Below are 8987 nucleotides of genomic sequence, written 5' to 3' on the forward strand. Positions count from 1 at the left end.
TAATAAATTTGTAATTGAAAAAACTATAATCATATTTGAGCATTTTGTATAACAAATAACAAATGAAACATATTCAAAGCTAATAAGTACCTAATTAAGTGTATGTGAGGCAGTTAAGCAAGTCACGAATTTTTTAGATCGGATTCGAAATGTGCAAATTCATTACAATTCTATCAAATTCTTTTATGAGTATTTTGAATTTCAATATTTTGATTTCGAATTTGAATCGGACGAAATATTTTAAAACTTTTCAGCTCATAGTCGGTTGGAAATCGTATTTTCTAATCCAAATTGCACCCCTTATCCGAGGTTATAAAACCGACAGTTTCAGTTTGTCCTTTGTGGGAGAAGGGCTAGGAGTCCAAATTAGCAAAAGAGGCAATTGGGTGTTAATGGTGGCCGTCACATGATCACATCCTCATGTGCTGGAACTTTAACGTGGGATGTCGTTGACCCGAATGGTCAAACTAAGTCCAACGTCTGCTTCCCAGATGACTCCTATCCTCCCATTAGAAGCTTTGTGCGCACAGTGGCTAGCATGTGGGTGATCTCGAGGCGTAGGATACGACGGGCTCAGTTGGTGCATTTGCTTAAATAATAGAGTTCGAAAGAGGAATGATAGGATCAGTCGCGTATGATCGCTTAAGTTAATCACAATCGTTTTTACTTGATCTCACAAACATGAATAACTAAGATCAACTCGTGCGCGTGACATATAATGATGGCATTGGCGAAATAATGAATAAACGAGCAAAATAAGAGGCACGTAGAGAGGGTAGAAAGAATTACCACAAACTACTTGATTAAGTGTAATCAGCAGAACATTACATATATACACACATACAATTCCTTTTGGCCTAAAGGAAAGAAAAGAGTGCTTGTGTACAGCTAATTAGTGAGAGGGAACAACCCTTTTCTGTATTCTTCAGATACAACGGCACATGAGACGAGATACTTGACGCAGAAGACCACAAACAGGTTCCAAAAATGCCAAATGCCAATGTCGGAAGCCAAAACTAGCTACTTGATCGATCCTTATTACCTCTGCTGCCTCCACCCGGTGGAAAAGGAAAGGTTCGTGTAATATGTTAGCATTAGGAGTGAGTAGTCAAATAAGATCAGCTCTACACACGTGTTGTCAGGCTTCGGATAGTTGGTACACGTTGCAATTGTATTATATGCGTTCTCAAGCTACAATCCTTGACCTGTTACATTGGATAAGAAAGCAATTCAAAAACCGGGAGGATAAATGTCAGAGATTGGAAGGAGAACGAAAATGAAAACGATGGGCAGATTACCTGCATGGCGGATAATGTGGACAAAAAATCTTTGCATTGTTCAAGCACAACCCGTTCTGTTGCAGTAACCTTCATAAGTTCACACAACAAGGAATTCATTTCCTCCACCTGCAAAAGGGAAAGTGCTTCAGAAACTTCCTTAAAACAGTTTCGACTTCTTTGCAGATTGTTAAGCTATTCATAAAGAGGTTACGTAGACACATCTATCTACCAGGAATCAATGGATAACATGCATAGAGGCTAGGTGACATGCCAGAATCAAACCTCACATGCTGTCAAAAAACAAGAGTGATCCGGCTGGGGGTGTGTGGATTACTATCAGAACAGGAAGCGACTGTTGTAGCTCAATCCAATTGCCGACGTTTTGTAATCTAAAAAACAACATAAATGACCTAGTGTTGCAATGGAGAAGAGACTTTTAATGGCTTTATTTAATAAGAAATTTGGTTTAGGTCAATAATAATTTCATATCTTGGCATAGGTCAATGGTCATTTCATTTTCTAGCATATGTCAACTGCAACAATTTTCCTCTTCAATTAATATTTCGGCATAGGTCTGGTCATTTCATTTTCTAGCATAGGTCAACTGAAACAATTTTCCTCTTCAACTAAGGTACTAAAAAAAAAAATTCGCCTCCAACAAAAGGCAATACCACTTGCTAAACTTTTTCATTGACCTAAAAAGCACAAAATGTCGATCGACTCAATCCTAATGCTGAGAAAATTTAGTGACCTCAATCAAATTACCCCTTTATCTAAAAGGATATACCTCAATACCATTTTGTTTCGCCAAAATGAAAAACTTGGTTATAACCTGGGCTAATGTTCAGAAACAGTGACTTATTTATTACCATTTTACTTCTAAACTTAGAACTTATAAGCAAATGAACCCACTTTAGGAACAGGATGTTAATGTAATGTTTTTGTGAAATGTTTTACATGTACAGTGACATCAACCAAGGAAAGTAAGATTCAAGAGAGACAAAAATAGCTTACCTTTGATGAAAGATAGCATATCGAGGATACCATTGTCTGCATCACATCAGCTGCCGAACCCACAGCTTCTTTCAGCTTTTGAAAGTCAACCTAGCACAAAATTAACATTGTCAGTCTTTTGAACAGTAATGGCTCCCTTAGTCCTTTGATGTGCCCTTGATTAAATTAAGGGTAAAAAGAAGCCACATACCATTGCTTTTCCCACAACTGGAAGACGGAGAGTACTGGCCTGCAAAGCTTCAGTTGCTCCTAGCAAAGAACTAGAGTGATCTTTTTCCAGAAGACCCCATTCTTCCAAACAACTAATCTACATTCACCAACCACAACAAAACTTCAGTCATTATCAAGGACAGGATAAGTAACAAAACAAACAGTAGATGCCTAAAAAAAAAGAGCCTGTATGTATTTAATAAAACACTCGCAAAATCATGGTGTGACTATATTATATAGCTATCATAGGTTTACCGAGTGTATTCAGTTGTAATCTTAACAAGAAAATAATTTGGTACGAAAGAAATAGCATTTCATGATAACATACAAACTCAATAGATAAGCTTTATTTGGAAAGACAATAACTATTATACATGCAGATACGCGCCCACAGGGAACATCCCTGAGGACCTTCGGATGCTCCTTCATCAGCACCTACATTGACAGTAGTGGGTTGAGTTATTTTTTTCCATCTTCTGCATTCGATGGACCAGATTTGAGATTGACATTTCAAACTCTGTAGCTCTGGCAAGAACACAAGGTCTAGAGCATATAAGCATCATTTAATGGCAATCAATTGAGGCTAACAGGACCTCAACCAAGGTTAATATTAGTAATTATGCAAGCCCTTGTTATGCCAAAACAGTCTAGTCTCCCTTTCTGATATTTCACATTGCCTTTGCAGACGATATTTGCATGTCTTCCTACAGAAGATTTGAAGATGTAGCACACTGTCTTGACAGAAAACATATTATTTCACTAATAACTTTCCCTCTCCTATAGTATGCCCCAACTCCTAAACACCTCTGTTTTTACCGGAAACAAGCTCCTCTTATATGAGAGACCTAATTGACCCTAAGCCCTAAGCTAGCCAGAAGTAAAGTTTATCAACAGGTGTTTTACAATAAAAGGTTTTGAGTAACAAAAAGAATAAGATAACACCCTCTACCATCACCAATGTCAATAAAGAATAACCCATTCCCATTACAATGAGCATACATCCTTAGGAATACTATTATGATTATAAATTTAAAAAAACAAGAGCATTTTTAAGAAATTTTGATCCTCCTTCTTGGTTATCAGAAATCTGGAAGCTAACACATACAAAAAGGTTCAATATAAACACCAAGTTAGCTCTAACCAAACAGCTACTTCATGTAGTAGGACAAAGAAACTTGGACTTGGCGGAAGATTCTTTTCAAAATTATTCCTTTTATTGGATGACTAAATACAAAGCATTGAACTTGAACTAATCAAGGTACAAGTTAGTAAGGATTTATTAGAGGCAATCATATCAACACTGTCTTGGTAGTGCTTTTTGGACATCCGCACAGATTAACGAAAGAAAGAGAGTGGCACTAATCCAGAAGGGGGAAAAGGTAGCAACACTGATGGTATCAGTTCTTCTTTGAATATAGACAGTCAAAAGTTCTAACAAGGAGACAACAAAGTGGAAGAAAGGTTTTGGTTGATTGAAAGCCAGCACAAAACTTAGTTACATCTCAGAAACATGAATCTATTAAAGAAATGAGTTTAGCATTAGAAAAAAAATTTGCTACCACCACCATATTATGTACTATTACATTGCGGATGCCAGTCAATGGCATATGTTAGAATGGAGCAGAAAGTAAGTGCTATGAAGATAATTAATCTCTGAAACTTACTTGTCCTCTGAGGATAGAAGTTAACTTCAATTTTTGCCTCAACAAGAGTAACTTGATCTTTTTGAGTGTGACAGAATGTCGGAGCTCTGAAGTTGTTACCCATGCATTCCACATGTTTTTCTGGCACCAAAGAAAATGCAAATTTAGATATAAGATAATTTACGTAAACAGTAACCAACCTGACCATTTTGCAACTAACTTATTTCATCAAAAGACACATGCAAACTGTCAAAAAAAATCAAAACCAGACACAATGTAAAAAGTCACTTTGTATATATAGATGGTTCATATAGAAACAAAGAAATCACCAAATGTAAGTGAAAAAGCATACTGTCTTGTAGAATCTTACATTCAGCCAAGTTCAAACTTTCAGACAAGTTGAAGTAAAAAAAAAAGTTACAGAAAAGAAAAATACTTCAACATGTAAGGGTATGAGCAGCATTTTCAAAGAAATGTACAAGAAATCATAAAATTGGCAGACAGATAATTAGACGAGGGACCTAATCCAAAAGAGAACCAAAAACAAAATAAAAAATGAAAACGGTAGAAGTTATTCTAATAAATATAATGGGATGAGGGCAAAGGACAGAGATCTAAATTTCCAAAATCAAACCATTTCAAAAATAGATCGCACTTTATTAGTTTCTAAATTGAGTTGAGATGCAATATGACAGATGCTCATTAATTTGATACATTAACTTCACTTTTCTCACATGAATCATACAGTTCTTATCATCCCTCTTTAAATGTATCTGCTTCTTCTACATACATAAACCAACGTCAATCACTTCCGAACAAGTTCTCAGCATCAACAAGAACTGGTGCATAGGAAACTTTTAAAAATAACCCCACAACCTTATTCTCCACTCCTAATATTGAGTCTGTTCAATTCCACAGTGACTTTTACAAGAATGAAGTAATCAAGTGAGACATTCTCCGACACCAAAATTATTAACAAGACATTGGTTCTGGATTGGTTTGCATGACCACGCCAAGAAGTAAATCTTATAATGTCTTGCATAACAAATCGTCAGGTAAGTGCTTCATTTGACTTCATCCGACAGAAATTTTTTCAAGTTTCACTGTATAAGAAAGCACTTGGGAAACTGATGCCATGAGTTCAGATATTTATTTGATGTGAGTTTAGAATATGAATCAATCTCGTAAAAAGTACTAAAAACACCAATGAAGCCCTAAAACATGACAATACTCCAATTCATGGAGTCTATGAAACTGAAAGAGAAAATAATTCTTCAATGCATGCAAGGCAAAGCCATCCATAGTTTTTATCTCCATTCTAGACAAATTGGTCAATAAAAATCACTTCAAAGACTTCACAGATCACCTTTCGATTTTCACTTTCCTAAACTATTCACTCCACAAGTTCCCAATTGCAGCCGCACAGTTTTTTTTTCTTTTAAGTAATAACCAATGACAGTGACACCCTTCATTTAAGATTTGACCTCCATTCCTTGTATTACCCAGACTCCATCTGTATTAATATTACGTATCCTTTTATTTGTATCTCCCATGCTTAATTAAAGTTCAGAAATGAACTAATATAATGGCATGCTCAAGCTGAACAAAGAGACATCCTCTTCAAGAAGAAAAAGAAAAAATAAAAACCAAGAGGCACCAAAAGGAACCTGCCACAAAATAATTAAGCTGAAAGAGAAGTTAGCCTTCTCATTGTAATTATTAGGGAAACGAAACACTGGTCAGAAGTATATACAATGTTGAGAGTGCAAATACCACATTGGGGAATCAAACCCTTGCCTAACAGTTTAAATGATCTGGGCATTTCCCTCCTAATGCCAATTGGCTTTGGGTTAAATGCTCACATAATCTGGTACCAAACCAGGGTACCATACGTTGAGCCAAACAGCCCACGTCACCTAATATGTGTTGTCCACATCCTAGACTTGAAGACCCCACACTTGCGGGTGCGTGCTTGAGAGTGTGAATTTCACATGGGGGAATTAAAGCCTTGCCTAAAGTTTATTGACTTAAGCCTCTCCCTCCTATTGCCAGTTGGTTTGGGTTGGATGCTTTCACATTCTAATATGCAATACATAGACCACAAACATCAACCATACTAAGTAGATAGTTGCCAATTGGTTTTCAATTGCATGCTCACATTCTAATAAGGAATACATAGACCACAAACATCAACCGTGCTACTTAGATAGAAATGGATATAAGTTTAGTACATAACGAGGTGAAGTATACATGGATAACAATATATAGGAGTCTTATGACCATCCAAAAAAAAAAAAAAAAAAACAAATTCATGGACAAACACTACTGAAATAAAAAGATAGAAAGCAATGCAATTTATAGCACTGAGATCATACCTCGGCATTTCGTCTCTGCACCATGAAGGTAGCATCTGATCTTGCATTTACAAACCGCCATTGCAGATAACGGTTATACAGAAGCCTGAGCATGTGTGCATCGACAATCCTATCTTCCCCCATCTTCCCTCTCCGAGTGTCAACAGAAAAACTGAGGATTGAAGGTGCAGGACCAGAATAACTCCTATGCAAGGTACTTTCAACACTACTTCTCCGAGAAGGACTATAACCCCTTGATGGTGACATTGATGAAGAAGTCCAAAGCTTACCCGGCGAAGCAGGCCTAGTTGGTCCCCTAGTGGGGGAAGCCATTGTCCGGGGAGACGATGATAATGGGACATCACCATTAAGCCTTTTCGATTGAGATTGAACGAATTTTGCCCCTGCTCTAGACACAGGGCTTGTTGATAAAGGCGAACCAGGATCCTGCAACCGCCTCAACCGGCTATTAGTCTCCTGCCAAAACCTTGCTGACACTGCAATGCCACGGGGTAAGGTTCGACCCTTTTCGGCACCACCAGCATCCTGCACACCTGAAGTGCTACCAGAAGAAACACTGTCTGTATCAGAAGCAGTGAGATCAGACGGCACAGAGGATTCATGGGCAGAATTAGCATCTGGGTTTTGCCTAGCATCCTTCAGAAGCTCAGCATTCCCCAAATCCAAGCACAATCTACCATCGAAAGACGCTCTTCTGCTCTCATCAATCATGGATTGCTGCAGTGTTCGACCCACAATCCCAGATCCAATCCCACTGAGCTTCCTGTTGTCCGAACTGCAGTCCATGCTCCTGGACAAGTTATTAGTCCCACCCAAGCTCAATTGTCTAGTCCTGGCCGGCCACCGGTGCTGATCAGATGGCTTAGAATTCTCAGCTTGATCTCCTCTCACAGGGGTCGACCGGCGTCTCTCAGGCGTGGCCTTCCTCGCGGCAGTCCCACTAGGCGAGGCTGGAGTCTTAGTCTTGCTAATCGGAAGCGAAAAGGCCTCACCTTGGAACGAAACCGACAAGCTCCGAGTGGAAGTGACCAAAAGCCGAGTTGCAGCAGAGACTTCGGAACCGGCATTGCTCACCCGAGCCTCGGGGAGGCCGGCGGAGGTCCGAGGAGTAATGGGTCGCCGCCGGTCCGCCGATTGAGCCCGTTTCTGAGCCGGAACAGGGGTCGAGTTCGAAGCCAAGTTTATGGACCTTGAGAGCAACGGAGATGGGCATCTTCTGGAAGACGCAGAGGACGAGACCGTAGAAGTCGAGGTCGAGGTCGAAGAAGAAGGCGAAGGAGACATGTATTTCGACGAGACTTGGCGGCCTCTGGGTCGCCTCTGAACGAAGCCATTGTCTTTCTCGGAAGGTAAGAGAGGAGGCCTTGATGGGTTTTGGAGATGGGGCCGTGAGCGGTGGCCCGATGAGGTTTTCGGGTTAGACGGCGGGTCGGTCGGAGCTGCTTCGGAAATGGCAGCCACCATCATAGGGACAGTTCAAATCCTCCACACATTGCCTCTCAGAGATTGAATTTTTGCGAACCCACCCTGTAGCAATGCAGATTTATAAAGTTGCAGGAGAAGGGTAAATTCTGAGAGGAAAAGCAGTGGGCTTTGCTATCTCTGAGTTGTGGGTTGAGAGAGAGAGAGAGAGAGAGAGAGAGTAGGTAAAGGGGAGAGGTGAGATTTGGGAGTGTACGAGAGAGTATGGTGGAGTGAGTGTGCGTCCGGGAGAAAAAAAATGAGAGAGTTGAGGAGGTGGGGCTTTTTCTTTTCCGGGTTTGGGAAATTTTTTTCTGAGAAACTTTGGAGGGACGTTAACGCTATGTGTTTATGTTGATTTAATTACGTTTTAGACTTTTTATTTTTTTATTGATTTTTATGAGTACAATTTCTCCACATGTGAGATTTATGGGATTTTGTTCAAGGCCAAAATTTTCGAAATTGGTATTTTTTTTATATACAACAATATTGGTTGCTTGGAAATTTGTGTGTTATGTTTACTCATTGTTGCTTTAGAACTTGTGGTTTCAATTTTTGTTAGTTTTACTTACAGGGTTTATTTCTATTATTCTAAATCTTCTTTTTGAGAATAATAATTCTTAATATTTTATTATTCTCTTCGATTGAATTGAAATTCTCGGTAAGATTTTTATTAAGGTCCATTATATGCATCCTATCTTTAATAATGTACGCATTTTTTTCGTTTGCAATGAATATTGTACCTTTTTTCAAAAAGGAAAAAAAAAAAAAAACTCACATACATGATGAATGGGTGTAAAAGATCCTTCATTTGCACCCGATGCCGGTTGGCTCTAATGTTTTTCTTCTCATCCTTGTATATTGACCTTTAATTCTACTAAACAAAAGCTCCCATAATTATTCAGGCAACTGCACAAAATAATTAGTTAGTATCTAATTCTACTCTATTTGTGGAGCAAAATAAGTTTCATAATGGTCAATTAATAATAATGTATAATGATTAT

General features: G+C 38.7%; 1 protein-coding gene across 1 annotated transcript; it reads right to left on the reverse strand.

The window, feature by feature from the left end:
* Positions 1-791: 791 nt before the first annotated feature.
* LOC137725797 (QWRF motif-containing protein 2-like) lies at positions 792-8424 on the reverse strand. Its single transcript, XM_068464591.1, has 6 exons — positions 6523-8424; positions 4169-4288; positions 2485-2601; positions 2295-2384; positions 1299-1406; positions 792-1205 (listed from the first exon to the last, which is right to left on the reverse strand). Exons 1-6 carry the CDS (start codon positions 7987-7989, stop codon positions 1125-1127), a joined length of 1983 nt encoding a protein of 660 aa, XP_068320692.1. The 5' UTR covers positions 7990-8424; the 3' UTR covers positions 792-1124.
* Positions 8425-8987: the final 563 nt, after the last annotated feature.

The sequence above is a fragment of the Pyrus communis genome, chromosome 2 (assembly GCF_963583255.1).
Source record: "Pyrus communis chromosome 2, drPyrComm1.1, whole genome shotgun sequence".
NCBI lineage: Eukaryota > Viridiplantae > Streptophyta > Magnoliopsida > Rosales > Rosaceae > Pyrus > Pyrus communis.